This window comes from Rattus norvegicus, chromosome 1 (assembly GCF_036323735.1).
Source record: "Rattus norvegicus strain BN/NHsdMcwi chromosome 1, GRCr8, whole genome shotgun sequence".
Taxonomy (NCBI): Eukaryota; Metazoa; Chordata; class Mammalia; order Rodentia; family Muridae; genus Rattus; species Rattus norvegicus.
In genome coordinates this window covers 8,794,203-8,814,685 of record NC_086019.1, presented here as the reverse complement: position 1 = coordinate 8,814,685, position 20,483 = coordinate 8,794,203, and the positions used below count along the sequence as shown (strand labels likewise).

Below are 20,483 nucleotides of genomic sequence, written 5' to 3'. Positions count from 1 at the left end.
TGCCATTTTCCTGGGGACTAGATGGCCTCTTTTGGCCCCTGTAGGCATCAGGCATGCATAGGATGTGAGTATATATATCCAGGCACACACTCATACATGTAACAGAAATAAAAACTAAAACAAGTACAAAACAGAGAAAGAAGACATTCACCCAATCTTTGGAGAAGACAAGAATTTATTTTAAAACCTCTGGGGAGAGCACGTGAGATCCTTCTGCTGCTGTGAAGGAGAGAACCGGTTCCTCGGACAAAAGGAGTAAATAAAAATCAAAACAAAAGTAAATAACAAAAAACAAAAGTAAATAAAAATCAAATAACTCAAATAAATAAATAAAAATAAGATGAAAATAAAAAATCCAATTAAGAATAGATAAGTAATAAATGGGAACAACGATAAATAAAATAAACATAATAAAATAAAATAAAACCATAGGAGGACAGCTCCCCTCAGAAAGATTTCGGTTTCCTCAAGTTTGTTTAAGACGTGAGTAGTTACAAAGTAAAAGGACTTGAGGAGGAGGAGAGAGAGGAAGGGAGGACAGGCACATTTCAAAAATAAAATAGGAGGAAAAAAAAAACCCCAGCCCAGACAGTAATGTTGCTTTCATTTCGGAGGCAAGGGGCGATCTTTTCTTCCAAATTGATAAGGAAGCAGATTCCAAACAAAGAAACAAACAAACGAAACAAAAAACAAAAACCCAAACCAAAGCACACAGATGCTAAATACACCGTATTTGGCTTAGAAGCATGAACAGAGCTTCATTAGTAATACGTCTATTCCAATAATGGGATCAGGTTTGCACAGACATGCAGCCCTGTTAGTTGTTGGATATGCAAATTCTGTTTGGCAAGGAGGTTAAATTCCTGAATTTAAAAATGTTGTCTGATCCAGTGATTTTACTTTGGAAATCTCTGCTACATTGGAGATTGGAAATATGGAAAGTTCTGTAGACAAAAAGATTTTCCCCTTAAGCTCTTCGGTAAGGAATGGATTTCAGGAGAATTCTGCATGCGGGCCCGATGTGTAGCGGAAGGAAGGAGTGTTGTCAAAGTCAGTGAATGTTTGTGTCATTTCCTACGTAGATCTTCACATTATGTTAGATAAGGATGAGACGTGCAGTCCAGGCGTGCTGGCGTGGGCTTTTAATCTGAGAACTCAGGAGGGCTACACTTTGAGACCCTGTGTCTCAGACAGTGTGTGGAGACAGAGAGGTAAAATAAAGGGTGAATATGCCGTAAAGTTAAATGAAAAGAACAGAAAAATTAGGAATACATTTGCCTTATAATTAAGGTATCCTGACACAATGAAATGATGCTTCTAATTGTATCATGGTGTGTGCGTGTGTTCACTCGCGCTTTGTTCAATGCTTTGTTTTTTGTGTTAATGTTGACTGTATGTGCACTGTTGATAGGGCTGTGTTGTATTGGATCTATGGCTATTAAATGCATGTGGTGGTCTTAATTCGTGCCATTTCAACCTAAAAATAACTTCTCGGAGAACTGAAATTTTACTTAAATACACATGTGAGCATGTCCTCACTCCGTATGTCCATCAGTGCATCCTGTTGATTATTTCCCCTTTTGCTACATCTCCTGTTTCAGCTCATCCCAATGTCCAAAAGGTGGCGCTAGTATCATCTGCATCGGATGCTCCTCTGCGTGGCCCCGAGATCTCAGTTCCTGCTGATTTGGATAAAACCATCACCGAACTGGCTGACTGGCTGGTGTTGATCGACCAAATGCTGAAGTCCAACATTGTCACTGTGGGGGACGTGAAGGAGATCAATAAGACAGTTTCCCGGATGAAAGTAGGTGCAGAATGTGAAGGCTCGCCGGGGTGGTGCCCTCTCCTTGGGTCTCTGCTGTTTATCCTAAATTTAGGGAAAACAAGCTTTGCAGTATTCTTTCTCCGCCAGGCAGCCATCCAGGGGTAACTCTGAAGAGAAAAGCTTTTCTTCCGTGAACTCAGGTTGAACAGAACTGAAGGCCCAGTGTGAAATTTTCGTGTTGAGATGGTAAAGCCAGGCAGCCATGCAGGGGTAACTCTGAAGAGAAAAGCTTTTCTTCCATTAGCTCAGGTTGATCAAATAGAACTGAAGGCTCAGTGTGAAAGTTCAGCACTGAGACGGTAAAGCCGGACAGCCCATGACTGGTAGCTACCTTTCCATTTAATGCCCAAGCGCAGTGCAGAATAATTTCTCAGCCTTCATTTTCATTCGAGATTCGATAAGGAGTTCATTTCATTTCTGACCTTAGAAATGAATGTCTTCTGATGATATATGTATTTTTTTTCCTCTTACAGAATATGGACTACCAGGTAGCAACTTGAAAAATTCTTTTTCCATGCTTAGTATATGCTGGGTTATAGCTTATCTGTTACAGAGTAACACTGAGAAGAACATTTTAGATAGAAATGCATAATAAAATAGTACCAATGATAGTATCTACTAAGTGCTTGATACGCGTTGAATATTTTCTTATTGTCACATCTATTATCTCACTGCTGTCATAACAGTCTGGTATGGTAGGTGCTGATTCACTCCCAGATCACCAGGGATGTTGAGCTCCTAAACCAGTGGTTCTCAACCTGTGGGTCTCTGCCATTTTGGAATCGCCTAATACCACTGAAAATCAATATATTACAATTCAAATTATGATAGCTAAATTATACAGTTTTGAAGTAGCGACAAAAATAATTCTATGGTTGGGTCACCACAACCTGAGGAACTGTATTAGGGTTTGCAGCGTTAGGAAGATTGAGCGCTGTTGTTTTAAAAGGTCAAGGAGGTGGGCACATCAAGCAGGTGGTTTTCTCTGACAATAGCTTCTAATGAATGTCCCAGGGAAGTGTCAGCCACATGTTAGAGGAGACAAGCTGAGGAGGGGCTGCTTCAGTAACCATGGGAGCAGGAGGTGGGATTATGAGAAATAAAGTGAGTACCATTCTATTGTAGGGGACAGGAGGCAGGGGCTTGGGGGTTGATAAGAAACTTTAGGGTCAACATTTGTGCAAGAAATGTTTTTTTCTTTTGGAAAAGGCAACTTGGCTCTTTGGGAAGGGGCGTGCAAAGCTGTGAGCCTTTGTGAGGGGCTGAGATGATGCCGTTTCCAGCAAAGGATGTAGAGGAAGGAGGAGGAGAAGCAAAGCACAGATGACCATTTGAGTGATTTAGTTTTGAGTCTGTTGTGCAGAAGGAAGAAAGTCAGCAGCATTCACAGAAGCTCTGGGATCTAGAACTGGAATAGGAGTCACTCATTTGGACATACTTATTCCTGTAGGAGTCATTGAGGTGTAGAGAAGTAGTTTGCCCAGAGGGAGCTGGCTGGACAAATCCTTTGACACAGTGTTTGTACCGACTGTGAATTGTGTTTTCTAATCTTTTTGCTATTTATTAATTCTAGAATTAGAATGGACTCTTCCTGGAATTCTTAGCCCTCATTCTATTTATCAGCTAAGACACATAGTCCATGAAAAAAAGGGTGGCTTATTAAGTTGATTCATTTGCAGTTACTGTAATTACTGCTTTTCTAATATGCCGTTCTCAATCTTTCTACAGCAGTGGTTCTCGAACTTCCTCACGCTGGGCCCCTTTAATGCAGTTCCATCCATAACATTATTTCTGTTGCTACTTCATAACTGTAATTTCACTACTGTTATAAATTGTAATATAAACATGTTGGGACCTGGAGGCTTGCCAAAGGACTTGCAACCCTCAGGTTGAGAACCACTGTTCTAGAAGGACTCACATATGCGTTCATATCTGATATAGGACAGGTACATGAGGAGTCAGTAGCAATTATTGCTAATGTTTTCAGAGCATTTTCAGTGAGAGTTCCTTGATTTAATGTCCTTAGACTTGATGCAACTGAGCTGGGGGACCCACAGAGGGGGAAGATGTCTTTCCTGGTTATGGAAGACCTGAGATTTGAACCTAAGGCCTCTGACTCTGACTGGTTTTCCTTTGCTCCATCGATAATGTTTCATTGTCCCTGAGAGGAGGAAAATGCACCTGCTCTGTAGTTAGGGGCTTGTCTTAGGATGCATTAAAATCCCAGTGATCTTGTCTCTTCGCAGATCACAAAGGCTGACTTAGAACAGCGCCATCCTCAGCTGGATTTTGTATTCACATTGGCCCAGAATTTGAAAAACAAAGCTTCCAGTTCAGATTTGAGAACAGCAATCACGGAAAAATGTAAGTTTGAAGAAACGTCCTTTATATTATCAACCTTTTCCCTTAACACTGGCAAACATATCTTCAGAGATTATTCTAGAAATAAATGTTATTTGGTAATCGGAACTCTTCTTTTAGAAGAAAATACTTCTCTTTCTCTTTTTTCTTCAATTTTTTTGACACTTTCTTCATACCTATACCTCCCTTCTGAACTCTTTTACATTTAATTTTTTTCTCTTATAGTTGGATTTTTTTCTATTTTTTTTTCTTCTGAGACAGAGCCATGGTTGTCCTGGAATTCGCTTTGTAGACCAGGTTGGCCTGGAAGTAAAAATATCTGCCTGCCTCTGCCTTCTGAGTGCTGGGATTGAGGGCATGAACCACCACGCCTGGCCAACATTAGGATATTTTTTTAAGGCATGAAACGGAATAAAGCTAGCCAAGCTCACGGTCACATAAATCCATTCTCCCATCGTGCCTTACTCACTGAGACTGGCTGTCACCATTTCTATTCAGCTTATGTGAGAATTCACTCCATACGCGCCACGTGATTGGCTTTCATTTGGGGATGGCTCAGTTAAAAAGAAAATTAAGCAGCCAACAGAACGAACGTATGAGACACTAACAAGCCAGTGTCCCTGTTTGGAGTTAGTGTTGGAGCTGAGGATCCTATGTCTGTGTCACACATGGAACCAAGTGTGGGCTCTCAACAGCGGTGTCTGGTGGCCATCATAATCTTTCTCCTCAGCCCCTGTCCCCTGCAGACCTATTCTGGATCCCTGTCCAAAGCTCCTGACATTCCGGCCATTTAATTTTATTCATACTCACCCCCTCCCAACCTCAATTTTGCTCTTCTCCTGGGGTGAGATTACTCAGCAGCTCACGTGCCACCCCCTTTGTGAATCCTTCCACCCACCTATGTTCCCCCATGGACTGCCGTTTTCTATTTTTAGTTCCTGCTCCAGCCTCCTTCCCCATAAATTCGCTGCAGATCTAATCTTCTCTCCCATGCACAGGCTGTGCATGCTCACCTTTCTGGTCTCTGGTTCTCCCGCTAGGCAGACCGTGAGGGGTCTCAAATCCATGTGAGAATAGAAACTGGGCGAATAAAGTTGAATTGTTCTCGAGGGAGGGAATAGCATAATAGATGGGTTTGGCTCTTAAAATAAATGGAGCACAGTGGTTACTGAAGGAGACAGTTCGCTGGAGACTTTGAGTGATGGAAAGCACTGACTTATTCTACTCCAAGAGCCACTTTCCTTCAGTCTTTCTGACTTTGCTAATTGACTGACCGTGGAGCTTTTATGAGGCAGCACTCTGGACTCCTCTTTCCTCCTCCTCTTGGTGGGACATCTTCTCTGTTTTCAGCACCAAACCATTTCCAGCCACATTCCATTTTTCTTTCTGATCATCTTTTCAGGACTTATTTTAATAGATCTTTCTTTCTTTCTTTCTTTCTTTCTTTCTTTCTTTCTTTCTTTCTTTCTTCCTTCCTTCCTTCCTTCCTCCCTCCCTCCCTCCCTCCCTCCCTCCCTCCCTCCCTTCCTTCCTTCCTTCTTTCCTTCCTCCTTTTCTTTTTTTTTTTGGCCCACATGAGCTTCAAACTTGCCTTGACTTTCTGAGTGTCTTGCCTCTGCTTCCTGAGCAAGTGGGCTGCTGGCTGCTGGCTGGCAGCCCCATGGCAAGCTTAGACAGTTACTGCTGGTTGAGCCTAGGATCTTCTGCATGCTAGGAAAGCACTCTCTTGGCTGAGCAACAACCCTAACACATACTTGCGCCTCTCTCTCTCTCTCTCTCTCTCTCTCTCTTTCTCTTGTCTCTTTCTCTGTCTCTCTCTCCTTCCCTCCCTTTGTCCCTCCCTCCTTTCCTTCCTTCTCCCCTCCTTCCAGCCTCTCCCCTCCTCCCTCTTCCTCTGCGCCCCCCCCCCTTTGACAACAAGGTTTCTATCTCCTGAATATTTTCCCTTCTCACTTATTTCCATCTCTGGTTATCTGTCTCCTCCTCCTCTTCCCTCTTCCTCTTCTTCCTCTCCTCCTCTAATCCCCATCCCCAGCTAATTAGCCTTCATCATTATTGTATGCAAAGAGCCCTTACCAGCTCCTGTGGCACTAATAGTTTTTACTATGTAAAATTATATGTAATTTTATGTAAAACTATATGTAATAAATTATATGTAAATATAATTTACAATGAGTGGGATGATTTTAATGATAAACCAGTGGTATTTGCTGTCACTCAATGCTTTAGCTTGCATTTGTGGAAATCAGTGAGCTGTACCTGTAGTAAAATTGGCCGTAAGTTCTTATGAGAAGTAGACTATCATGATGGTTTTGTCTTTCCTACCCTTGAGTTAAAACTTTCAGCAATTTCCCTAGATTATGAAAACAACATACAACAGGGAGTATCAATGGACTGTTTTTTTAAAAAAATTATAACTCAGTGAACAGTTTAATGGAGTTTATGACACGTTTGTCTCTCAGACTTCTAGGTTTTTTTTTTTTTTTTTTTTTTTTTTTTGGAGCTGGGGACCGAACCCAGGGCCTTGCGCTTCCTAGGTAAGCGCTCTACCACTGAGCTAAATCCCCAGCCCCGTCTCTCAGACTTCTAAAAAACTCTTTAAGTCCACAGCTTTATGATTTACAATAAACATATGTAACCTTAATAATTTTACCAGACTGTCCCATTGCAACTAAACCATGATCTTTTCATTTTTCAAAAACTGTGTGTGTGTGTGTGTGTGTGTGTATGTCTTGACTGCGTGTAAGTCTGTATGGCATGTAAATATGTTCACCACATGTGTGCTGGCACCCATAGAAGACACATTAGGGCATTAGATCTCCTAAGACTGGAGTAACAGATGTCTAGGAGCCTTCCTGTTAGCGTTGGGGCCTGAACCTGGGCCTTCTGCAGGAGCAGCGACACTAGATTTTGGGTTGGAGTTTTGTCTTGTACTTGAGTTCTTCTTGGGCTTCTTTTTCTGCGCCCCTGGGGTTGTTCAGCATCCAGAGCATCCCCGAGCCTTGTGCTTGCCCTTCATGGGCTAACACCCTTCATGGGTTAACACATAGAACTGTTACTTACTTACTTCAGCCCACAACCATGAGCTTTCCTTGCAGTAATGGACCAAAGTTTACATTTCCATAGGTCTCTGTCTCTTTATAGATCCATGATTTTAAAATAAAGGTAAAGGAAAGGCAGGAGAGAGTGTTGGGGAGGGGTAAGAGAGAAGGTAAGGATAAAAGGCAGCGACAGAGAAAACAGGAATGAAAGGAGAAATATTGTATGAGGGGCAGGGGTTAAAAAGCCAGCATGGAATCTTATGACTGTGGACTCATGGGTATGCAGAACTTGCAATTTCCTCATTCTCAGTATTTCTGTTGAACTTGAACATGTAAAATACTGCCTGTCAGAAAGGCCTCATGCTAGGCTAGAACAAATGTAAACAGTACTCTTTGCCTGAGGGACTGTCATTGTTAGGCAGAAGGAGACCTTGTTGTTTTTTTCTTCTTTTGCTGAAGTCCTATCCTATCCTGCCATTAGGTGTCATTGTCAAACCAGGTTGTGTGAATACAGAAACTAGGGAGCTGTCTTTATTTTTCATATCAATTTAGGAGATATTTTTGTTATTAGATGACTAGTGTATTTAATATAAACTGTATTCAAGGTTCCCTGTTCAGGGAGAGTTTTAGAAATGTACTTGGCGAGGTGGCCCAGTCCTGTATGTAAACTGAGGTACATGGGACAGCACAGCAGGGGAGTTGCAAGTTCAAGGCGAGTCTGGGGAAGGATTGACTTACATAAATAAAGCACTTTAGAAGAGCCATGTATGTAGCTCAGTGGTTACTGGGTGTGTCAGATGCACGGAAGGAATTAAAATTGGTGAGCGGGGAACGGTGGAATAGGTTGATAATCTCAGCACGCAGGAAGCTGAGCCAATAGAATCTCTAGTAGGAACCAGCATGGGTTACGAAACCCTGTCTACATACACCTATGTTTATACATTTGATGTGTAGTATATTTTGTGACACAGTGTACATATGTGTGAGCTATTTCTCCAACCCCTGTGTATAGCTATATAGCATTCCTAACTATATAGTATATAATAACATATTATACCATATGCATAATGTTGTGGCCGATGTACATTAGAGCTCCTTTAAGATATGTTTGTAATCTTTCACTCTGCCTAGATCTATTTCGGACATGTTTAGGACCCGGTCTTCTCCTTCCCCGGTGGCCACTTTAAATGGTTTCCTTTTAATCCCACTCCCCAGTGGAAAAGCTGAAGACCCAGTGGGAGAGTACCCAGCATGGTGTGGAGCTGCGGCGGCAGCAGTTGGAGGACATGGTCGTGGACAGCCTGCAGTGGGACGACCACAGAGAAGAGACGGAAGAGCTCATGAGGAAACACGAGGCCCGCTTCTACATGCTTCAGCAGGCCCGCCGGGACCCGCTTAGCAAACAAGTTTCTGACAATCAAGTGAGGCACATTGGCTAGTTTTCGGTGCAGTCATTTGGTGGACTTTCCTGTTTTATATTGTTAACTATAACTAAGAACTTGTTTTCCCAAGTTCTTAGACATACATGTTGACATTTATGGGGATTTAATCACAGGGGTTTTGTTATTTTTGGGAATTTGTCTAAAGACATAATGAGCAGGAATCTGCACTCTAAGAGTGGAGCCTTAGTTAGCGTCTACAAAGGAAACCTCATTATTTTAAATGTATAAAATCGCATGAGACCTCCATCTTGAGTACTTGTGTAGTGTGCAAGCCAAGTCATACCTCAGTGCCATTTCTCTAATGCCCGTGTTTATCAGTAGCAACGGCTTTCACGACCAATTTCACTATAGTATTGGGAATATCGAACACTTATGGCTTAAAGGGTGTTATTTAAACATTCCTTCTACAGTCAGAAAACTTCTTGTGTTGGATGTGTGGTTTACACTTTGTGTTTGCCCTTCTGATTGCCCGAGATGAAAATGTATGCTTAGGAAGAATATAGTAATCTAGAAAAATGTAGGAGGAAAATTGAAAACCTGCAAATATTGCCTCACATCTCTGCACACAAGGACTTCTCACGGGCATCATTTAAAACCCAGCTGACTAAGTGTGTTAGTTTCTGAACTGTTCTCTGTGTTCATGATGTCTGTTGACTGCCCCAAAGTAAGAGCAAAGCGTTTGTACACATGACTAGAAGAATCTAATTAAAAACGTCCACCAGTGTTTCTATCCACAAATCCAGAGTGCAGTTGGCCTTCCCATCTGTACTGTTCATGTCTACAGATTTTTAACTGAACACATGGATTTTTTGTTGGCTTGTCATTACCCTGTGACAACATCAATATGACAGCTAATTATGAAGCACTGATGTTGTTTTAAGCCAGTGGTTCTCAACCTTCCTCATGCTGTGGCCCCTTTAACAGAGCTCCTTATGTTGTGGTGACCCACAACCATAACATTATTGCTCTTGCTACTTCATAACTGAAGTTTTGCTCCTGTTATGAATCGTAATGTAAATACCTGACATACAGGGTATTTGATATGCAACCCCTGTGAGAGGGTAGTTTGACTTCCAAAGTGGTTCTCGACCCACAGGTTAAAGTGTACTGGAGGGCGTGCACATCTTAGTGTGCAAACGCTATACCATTTTCTCTAAGGGGATGTGTGTGAATTTGATATCCATGGAGTGGAAAGGTTTGGGGGCAGTATTTCACAAGTACTGGACACTGACTCTCTGCTACTGTAATGAGCAATGTGTATGTTCCTTCTGAAGCCTTAAGGGTGGGCTTTTTTTTCCACAATTGCTACAAAAACATTACAGACATAAATGACATCAGCTGCCCTTGATTGAGAGGTCCTCCCCCACCCACACCAGGGTTGAGACACCATGGAGAGGGTTGTGCCTGTGATACACTGAGCATCTGGGTAGACGTTTAGGTGAATGCTGAACAAATCACGATAGGCTGCCTGATCCATTCAAACTGTTGTCTTTGCAAACACTTGGACTGATCTGGTGTTAAGGGGCAGAGGATTTCCACCATGGTATCTCCGTGAGTAATATTTTACTCTCACCCACTAGGTACCTGATCCCTCAGGCGCTTGCTCTTTTAAATGTGTATTTTTATGCTTTTTAAAGTATGTGTATATGTGTGTTGGGAAGGTGGGCATGTGTGCATGAATGGAGGTGTCTATGGAGGTCAGAAGAGGGTGTCCACCTCTTGACTTGCTTGGAACTCCAGACTACCATGGTGGAAATCTTCTTTTTTTTGCTACTTCTAGAATTACTTTAGTTTGATTGTTTTGGCTTATACTTGAGAATTTGTCCTCTTGCTTTCTTCTCATGATTTCTGTGTCTAAAATGTGCTAAAACTTTCCAGGAATATGAGGGTTGTGTAGTACTAGTTACTGAGTGGCCATGGGTGGGTATTGCTAGTTATTGAGTGACCAGAAATGGGTAGTAATAGTTACTGACTGACCAGTTCTAACTGTGCCTCAACTTACACCCTAGCTCTTGCTTCAAGAACTGGGTTCTGGCGATGGTGTCATCATGGCATTTGATAACGTCCTGCAGAAACTTCTGGAAGAATACAGTAGTGATGACACCAGGAATGTGGAAGAAACCACAGAGTACTTGAAAACGTCATGGATCAATCTCAAACAAAGGTAATCAGAAAGCCTGGGCGGGAGCATGTGCATCGCCTACCTGAGCATCCCGTTTCCTTCGCGTTTCCTTCGCTTTTTCATGGAAACAAGCTCAATAGGCAAATGTCAGAAGTGTGTTTTATTATTAATTTTTTCTACTTTTAAGTTCTGATGAAGAAAATACACACCATTATATTTTGTGCAGAGTGCATTTTTACATCTTCTTGAAATTCTAACACTGCATTTTTTCTTTAAATAAACCTTGCTAGTATTTTTTTTTCAAGTTTTCTTATTTCCCCCCCCCCCCATGCCTCTTTGAATTATTATTTAGAATACACTTTGTAGTTCTCCGGAATAGGACACAGATAGATGTAACTACATCAGGGTAATATTAGCACCCACTGTTACTGTGATCACCTGTGATATTTGGCTGGGATATTTTCGTTGTTAATTTCTTTCTTTTTTTTCTTTTTTCTTTTTTTCGGAGCTGGGGACCGAACCCAGGGCCTTGCACTTGCTAGGCAAGCGCTCTACCACTGAGCTAAATCCCCAACCTTGGCTGGGATATTTTCAAATGAGAACCAGTCACTGTGGACCTATCACCTGACCTCTGAAATAGTCTCTGTGTCCAGTTTTGGTTAATTTATTATCTTTTTTCCCATCATCGTCTTATCTTTATGTACAGAAAAGACTGAAGCAGCATATGTATTTATTAGAGAGGATTTTGCTCACTTCTTCTCGCAAGTTTGAGAAAGCATAGGCAGTAATTAGTGTTTTTCCATATTCTGTGTGTTGTCCATCATCAGTTAAATATTTATTTTATACATCATACGGGCAGGGCCCATATGTAAGTGAAATTACGGCTTCTTTTCTGTGTTAAGTGCAATTTACTAAAAATGATTTTGATATCTGTCTTGGTTAGGGTTTTACTGCTGTGAACAGACACCATGACCAATGTAAGTCTTGTAAAGGACAACATTTAATTGGGGCTGGCTTACAGGTTGAGAGGTTCAGTCCATTATCATCAAGGCGGGGGCACAGCAGCATCCAGGCAGGCATGGCGCAGGAGGAGCTGAGTTCAATATCTTCATCTGAAGGAAGCCAGGAACAGGCTGAGCATCCTCAGGCAGCTAGGAGGAGGGTCTCCAAGCCTACCCCACAGTGACACACTTCCTCCAATAAGGCCACATCTTCTAATAGGGCCACTCCCTGGGCCAAGCATATGCAAACCATCACAATATCAAAACGTATTTATTTTGTAGTAGATAAAACTGATATCAGAACATTTTTATGTTAAAATAATTCCAAAAATTTAATGGTAACTAACACAGAAGTATTTTTGCCTCTAGTTGTGTTTTAAATTGTGTATGCATATGTGTCTATCTGTGTGCGTGGGCGCGTGTCCATATGGGCATGTATGTGTATGTATACATGTGTGTACTGCATGTATGTCTGTGTGTGCACATGGGTATGTATGTGTATGCACATGTGTGTGTGCATGTACTCCTGTGTGCATACATGCACTGCATGTATGTGTGGGTGTGTGCACATGTATGCATGTGTATGTGCATATGTATATGCACATGTATGTATGCATGTGCGCCTATGTGTATGTGTGCATACATGAGTATATCCATGGGTGCCACTGTACTTGTATAGAGGTCAGAGAATCACTTGTAGGAGTTGGTTCTCTTTATCTGCTGCTTATGTTCCAGAACTCTAACTCAGGGTGCTAGGCTTTGGTAGAATGCACCTTTCTGCACCAAACCACTGTTTTTGACTTCTGATGATCATTGTTAGATTCTTTAACATGGTTCTGAAACTCCTTGAAGAAGATTCTATGGGGAGAGCATGAGAATGCATGTGTGTTAGTTACTGACTCAGGTTCTCACTAGGTACCCTAACAAACACACAGCTTTGCCAGAAGTTCAGGGTCAATGGCTGTGATCTTGGTGGTTTTATCAGTATAGCATTCTTATATCATGACATGTTCTTTGGATCAGTCTCATAACTAAAATAGGGAGGGAGGTGGGTTAAAAATAGCAGTGAGCAAGATACTTCTTCAAACTCATTCATGTGCAGAAATTCCATGGGTAAGAAGCATGGCTCTGTTTTTGGGTAAGCATTTCTGAAAAGTCGAGCACTTGCTTTGAAATAAGCAGTCTGCTTTGTTTAGCACCACTGAGGCTTGACTTTGTAAATACCCTAAAACAGTCCACAGCAGTTAAGTTAGATGGAAGAGGCAATTAAAAACAAATTATATTCCAAGGTGGTCTCTCATTTATCAAAGTTGAGATAGCCACAGAGCTCCAGTTTTGTCGTGGTGCAAACCCTTGCTTTAGTTCATTTTGTTTCTGAGTTGTTTTGGAAATGAGAATTCCTATTAATATTTAGACATGGCTTAGGTCGTATTGTTCTTTATGTCATTGGGGAAAATACAACAAAACCTTGGCTCACAGAATCCTTCCTGAGTGACGGCTACAGCTTCTATATCGAAATCGAGTGTCTTTCAAATCGTTAACTATCGTAAATACACACCTCTTGGGAATATATAAACTATTCCTTACTTTCTTAAGCAAGGTGCGAGATTATATTAACCTTCTTTTGTGTTTTTGACATTGCTCTTCTTAAGACAAACTTTAGACCAACATTTCTCCACTTTTAAAATTATCTTCCACAGGAAGCTTTTGAGACCCTGTCCCCCTTAAATTTTAGTGAATTATCCTGGGGACAGAGCAGAGTCTTACTGACATAGCTGAACTTGCAGTGTACCTCAGAGCAGGATCAAACTTGGAATTTTCCTGCATAGTCTTTGGAGCTTTATCAATAGTGAGTGTCCTGTGCTGTTTGCTTCCATATTCTATGCACTTAAGCTTTTTAGTGAGACAGGAAGTCAGTCAGTCCTTCTACTACTGCTCTGAGGGGTAGATCTACTTAGCAGTTCCTTTGAGAGCATGTGGGCCAGCCTAACACTGTCAAGCTCGGTGAAAATAAAAAGTCACACAGAACATGAACGACAGTTTCTTAAGATCGAAAGCCATGTTCTCAATTCTGAAACATGCATGACAAACTGAATCAGCTGCTGTCTCCTGTGAGTGGCTGCTGTGAGCGTCCCGGAGCTTTCTCATGGTCTCTCACCGCAGTAGGCAGTTCACACAGCTCTCCTATAGTTCGCCCACCATCTTAAAGGACAAGAAGCCTCCCCTTTAGCATTGCGTTGGCTGTACATGGCCGTACAGAGGTGGTAGAGAGTTCCCCAGAGTTACACAGCTCATCAAGCGTCTCTGGAATTCGAATTTTTGCCTTTTTGCCTACACAGCCAGGCTCTTACTTCCTTTACCAAGAGTTTATAATTTTTCTTCTTTGTTATCAGAGTGACAGCTCTGGCTGGTGAATGCTCTCTCTGTGCACTTGCTTCTCAGATCTGCGGTTCTATTTACTGGCACTTATCTGTGCTGTGTATGGAGAACAGATCAGATTAAAGATATGAGAGCGCGCATGAATAATAGAGCAAGCTCGAGCACATGACCACCGTGCCACTCTGATGTCCCCGACAGGCCTTTGTCATCACTTCCTCCTACTGCACAGCTGAGCTCTGAATATACATCATTGTCAGTGGAATTGTGCAGAGGTGAAGGGGTATCATACTTGCATATGCAATGATAATGTTAGTGGCTGTAATTCCTAAAGTTTAATATCAGCCTTCCGTTCAGATGAATTGAAACTGACCATTCACATTTAAAGGTCCTCATTCCCTTATCTGCAGTGTATAAGTCCCAAACATCCCCGATAATAGACAGCTGCCCTTTGATGTGAGGGCGGTAATTACAGTCTTTATGCAGTGGGTATAACTTCCTCCTGCGGCATAAAGATTACTATATTTAGTTGCTTCCGTAAATCTCCTAGAAGATGATCTGTAATATACATACATTCATTTTGAAAGGTGCAGGAATTCTTAGATCTCTGCTTTGCATTTTTAATGACACTTAACTAATTACTTATTGCAAATTTCGATAGTCAAAAGTGTTTGCACAAGTTGAGTAAACTTTATCTGAAATGCTTGGAACCAGAAGTGGTTTGGACTTGCGGGTATGTATTTACAGACACCTAGTGCCACGTATAGGAGATGATGCTCAAATCTAAACACAAAATTTATTATGTTTTAAACATACTATGTAAGTTGGGGAGTGTAGCATTTGTGAAGCCTTGTACCATACCAGCACCATATTTAATTAGCTAATAAAAATTCATGTATATTTTAAACATAAACCAGAAGGCAATTTATATATCATGTTAACTAGTTTTTAAAAATGAAACAGTAATTTCAACTGTGATGTTGCAGTAAATATTAAAAGAAAAGCTTCAGAAACCTAGAAACCTAGGAGCAGTCAGAGGCAGGACCCTTCTGGTTTCTGCCTGAGCCTAGAGCTGAAAGCCAGTTGCCAGGAACTCTGAGACACCTGAGAGCAGAGGTTAGATTGAATCTTCTGCTCCAAACTACCTGCCTGGTAACCTCAGGACACAAAAACACAGGAGCAGTCTGGGACAGCACACTTCCAGTTTCGGCTTTCAGAGCTGAACCTGTCCTGTACCCCTCTATACCCAAATCCCATAGGGTAAAGAGCTGAACTCTCAGAACTGCAGACATTTCTGAGAGCTCAGGGGAGATAACTATTTCTGCTCACATTCTTTGCCCAAGAGGAACCTGCCTAGTGCCCTCTGGATACAGGAACCTAAGAGCAGTCAGGGGCAAGGATCCTTCTGGTTTCTGCCTGCACCTGGAGCTGTACCCAGATCCCATGGACTGTCAGAAGTAAGGACAATTCTGAGAGCTGAGAGGGGACAACTACTTCTGTTCACATTCCTGGCCCAAGAGGAACCTGCCTAGTGCCCTCTGTTCCCTCTGGGTACAGGAACCTAGGACCCTTCCGGTTTCTGCCTGTACCCAGAGGTGAAAGCAAGTCTCCAGGAGAACTGGCACTCCTGGGAGCAGAGGTAAGACCAACTCTTTTGCTTCAAGTGAACCACCTGGGGGACTCAGGACACACAAACCCAGGAGTGGTCTGGGACAGGACCCTTCCAGTTTCTGCCTGCACCCAGAGCTGACCCAGTCCCACAGCTCTCTGTACAGATACAACTGAAAGAAAACAGGTCTACATGACTGCTGAGACACAGGCTTACAGGAGGGTCAAGCCACTGTCAGAGACAGCAAGACAAGTTAACACTAGAGACAACCTGATGGCAAGAGGCAAGTGCAGGAACCTAAGCAACAGAAATCAAGACTACTTGGCATCATCAGAGCCCACTTCTCTCACCACAGCAAATACTGGAGATCCAAACACACTGGAAAAGCAATATTTGGATTAAAATCATATCTCATGATGATGATAGAGGACTTTAAGAAGGATGTAACTAACTGCCTTAAAGAAATTCAGGATAACACAAGTAAACACATAGAAGCCCTTAAAGAGGAAATACAAAAATCCCTTAAAGAATTAGAAAGAAAACATAACCAACCAGGTGAAGGAATTGAACAAAACCATCTAGGATTTAAAAATGGAAATAGAAACAATAAAGAAAGCACAAATGGAGACAACCCTGGAGATAGAAAACCTAGGAAAGAGATCAGGAGTTATAGACAGAAACATCACAGAATACAAGAGATAGAAGAGAGAATCTCAGGGTCAGAAGATACCACACAAAACATTGACAGAACCATCAAAGATAATTTAAAATGCAAAAAGCTCTTAGCTCAAAACATCTAGGAAATCCAGGAAACAATGAAAAGATAAAACCTAAGGATTACAGGTATAGAAGAGAGTGAAGATTCTCAAATTAAAGAACCAATAAATATCTTAACAAAATTATAGAAGGAAATTTCCCTAAACTTAATAAAGAGATGCCCATAAACATACAAGAAGCCTACAGAACTCCAAATAGATTGGACCAGAAAAGAAACTCCTCCCATCACATAATAGTCAAAACACCAAATGCACAAAACAAAGAAAGAATATTAAAAGCAGTAAGGGAAAAAGGTCAAGTAAAACATAAAGGGAGACCTATCAGAATTACACCAGACTTCTCACCAGAGACTATGAAGGCCAGAAGATTCTGGGCAGATGTCATACAGACCTAAGAGAACACAAATGCCAGTCCAGGTTACTGTATCCAGCAAAACTCTCAATTAACATAGAAGGAGAAAACAAGATATTCCATGCAAAACCAAATTTACACAATAACTTTCCACAAATCCAGCCCTACAAAGGATAATAGATGAAAAACTCCAACACAAGGAAGGAAACTACACCTTAGAAAAAGCAAGAAAGTAATCTCTTTGCAACAAACCCAAAAGAAGACAGGCACACAGACATAATTCCACCTCTAACAACAAAAATAACAGGAAACAACAATCACCATTCCTTAATATCTCTCAACGTCAATGGACTCGTTTCCCCAATAAAAAGACATAGACTAAGAGACTGGATGTGTAAAGTGGACCCCACATTTTACTGCCTACAGGAAACACACCTCAGTGACAAAGACAGACACTACCTCAGAGTAAAAGGCTGGAAAACAATTTTCCAAGCAAACGGTCTGAAGAAGCAAGCTGGAGTAGCTATTCTAATATTGAATAAAATTGACTTTTAACTAAAAGTTATCAGAAAAAAAAAAGATCAGGAAGGAGACTTTATTTTCATCAAAGGAGAAATTCACCAAGAAGAACTCTCAATTCTGAATATCAACGCTCCAAATGCAAGGGCACCTACATTCATAAAAGAAACCTTACTAAAGTTCAAAGCACACATTGCACATCACACAATAAGTGGAAGATTTCAACATACCACTCTCAGCAGTGGACAGACAGATCATGGAAACAGAAACTTAACAGAGTCATAGAGAAAATAACAGAACTTCCTAGCCAAATAGGTTTAACAGATATTTATAGAATATTTCATCCTAAAACAAAAGAATATCCCTTCTTCTCAGCACCTCATGGTACCTTCTCCAAAATTGATCATGTAATCCGTCATAAAACAGGCCTCAACATATACCAGAAGAGTGAAATAATCCCATGCATCCTATCAGATAACCACGGACTAAGGCTGGTCTTCAATAACAACATAAATGACAGAAAGCCCACATACACATGGAAATTGAACAACGCTCTACTCAATGATAACCTGGTCAAGGAAGAAATAAAGAAATTAAAGACTTTTTAGAATTTAATGAAAATGAAGGTACAACATACCCAAACTTATGGGACACAATGAAAGCTGTGCTCAGAGAAAAACTCAAAGCTCTGAGTGTCTCCAAAAAGAAACTTGAGAGAGCATACATGAGCAGTTTGACAGCACACCTGAAAGCTCTAGAACAAAAAGAAGCAAATACACCCAAGAGGAGTAGTCAGCATGAAATAAACTCAGGGCTCAAATCAACCAAGTGGAAACAAAAAGAACTATACAAATAATCAACAAAAGCAGGAGCTGGTTCTTTGAGAAAATCAACGAGATAGATAAACCCTTAGCCAGACTAACCAGAGGGCACCGAAAGTGTATGCCAATTAACAAAATCAGAAATGAAAAGGGAGACATAACAACAGAATCTGGGAAATTCAAAAAAAATCATCAGATCCTATTACAAAAGCCTATATTCAACAAAACTGGAAAATCTGGATGAAATGGACAATTTTCTAGACAGATACCAGGTACCAAAGTTAAATCAGGATCAGATAAACCATCTAATCACTCTCATAACTCCTAAAGAAATAGAAGCAGTTATTAAAAGTCTTCCAACCAAAAAAAGCGCAGAACCAGATCTGTTTAGTGCAGAATTCTATCAGACCTTCATTGAAGATCTCATACCAACACTGTCCAAACTATTCCACAAAAGAGAAACAGAAGGAGCACTACACAATTCCTCTTATGAAGCCACAATTATGGTTATACCTAAACCATTCAAAGACCCAACCAAGAAAGAAAACTTCAGACCAACTTCCCTTATGATTATCAACACAAAAATACTCAGTTAAATTCTCACAAACCAAATCCAAGAACACATCAAAATTATCATCCATAATGACCAAGTAGGCTTCATCCCAGGGAGGCAGGGATGGTTCAATATATGGAAATCTGTCAATGTAATCCACTATATAAACAAAGTCAAAGAGAATAATCACATGATCATTTCATTAGATGCTGAGAAAGCATTTGACAAAATTCAACACCCCTTCAATCTAAATAGAGAGAAACTTGAAGCAATCCCACCAAAATCAAGGACTAGACAAGGCTGCTCACTCTCTCCCTACTTATTCAATATAGTCCTCGAATTCCTAGCCAGAGCAGTCAGACAATAAAAGGAGGTCAAAGGGATACAAATTGGAAAGGAAGAAGTCAAAATATCACTTTGCAGATGATATGATAATGTACTTAAGTGACCCCAAAAGTTCCACCAGAGAACTTCTAAGCCTGATAAACAACTTCAGCAAAGTGACTGGGTATAAAATTAACTCAAACAAATCAGTAGCCTTCCTCTACTCAAAGGATAAACAGGCTGAGAAAGAACTAGGGAAATGATACCCTTCACAATAGTCTCAAATAACATAAAATACCTCAGTGTGATTCTAACCAAGCAAGTGAAAGATCTGTATGACAAGAACTTCAAGTCTCTGAAGAAAGAAACTGAAGAAGATCTCAGAAGATTAGAAGACCTCCCATGCTCATGGATTGGCAGGATTAATATAGTAAAAATGGCCATTTTTCTAAAAGCAATCTATAGATTCAATGTAATCCCCATCAAAATTCCAACTCAATTCTTCTTAGAGTTAGAAAGAGCAATTTGTAAATTCATCTGGAATAACAAAAAAAAAAAAAAAAAAAACCCAGGAGAGGGAAAACTATCTTCAACAATAAAAGAACTTCTGGGTTAATCATTATCCCTGACCTTTAGCAGTATTACACAGCAATAGGGATAAAAACTGTATGGTATTGGTACAGAGACAGGCAGGTAGATTAATGGTATAGAATTGAAGACCCAGAAATGAACTCACACACCTATGGTCAGTTGATCTTTGACAAAGGAGCTAACACCATCCATTGGAGTAAAGATAGCATTTTCAACAAATGATGCTGTTTCAACTGGAGGTCAGCATGTAGAAAAATGCAAATCGATCCATTCTTATCCCCCTACACAAAGGTTAGGTCCAAGTGGATCAAGGACCTCTACGTGTAAAACCAGAAACACTCAAACTAATAGAAGAAAAAATGGGGATGAGCCTTGAACACATCGGCAGTTGGGAAAATTTCCTGAACAAAACACCAGTGGCTTATTCTCTAAGATCAAGAATGGACAAATGGGACCTCATAAAACTGCAAAGCTTCTGGAAGGCAAAGGACACTGTCATTAGGACAAAACGGCAACCAATAGATTGGGAAAAGATCTTTACCAATCCTACATCTGATAGAGGGCTAATATCCAATATACACAAAGAACTAAACTAGCTAGACTCCAGAGAGCCAAATAACCCTATTATAAAATAGTGGACATAGCTAAAGGATTTCTCGACTGAGGAATATTGAATGGCTGAGAAGTACCTAAAGAAATGTTCAACATCCTTAGTCATAAGGGAAATGCAAATCAAAACAACCCTGAGATTCCACCTCACACCAGTC

At 40.9% G+C, this 20,483-nt stretch overlaps 1 protein-coding gene across 15 annotated transcripts in view; it reads left to right on the top strand.

Moving 5' to 3' along the window:
• The window catches only part of Utrn (utrophin), a 503,427-nt gene that overhangs the window by 229,802 nt on the left and 253,142 nt on the right, over positions 1-20,483 (top strand). For 14 of the 15 annotated variants that reach the window (XR_010063620.1, XM_008758594.4, XM_008758593.3 and 11 more), the window contains 4 exons: positions 1,602-1,807; positions 4,075-4,192; positions 8,446-8,651; positions 10,682-10,836. Coding sequence is in view for 14 of the 15 variants with exons in the window: in XM_008758594.4 (XP_008756816.1) it covers positions 1,602-1,807; positions 4,075-4,192; positions 8,446-8,651; positions 10,682-10,836 (685 nt within the window). In the remaining variant the exon portion in view is untranslated. Of the gene's footprint in view, positions 1-1,601; positions 1,808-4,074; positions 4,193-8,445; positions 8,652-10,681; positions 10,837-20,483 lie in introns of those variants that run through there. The other variant, XM_063281985.1, reaches the window with a different exon arrangement.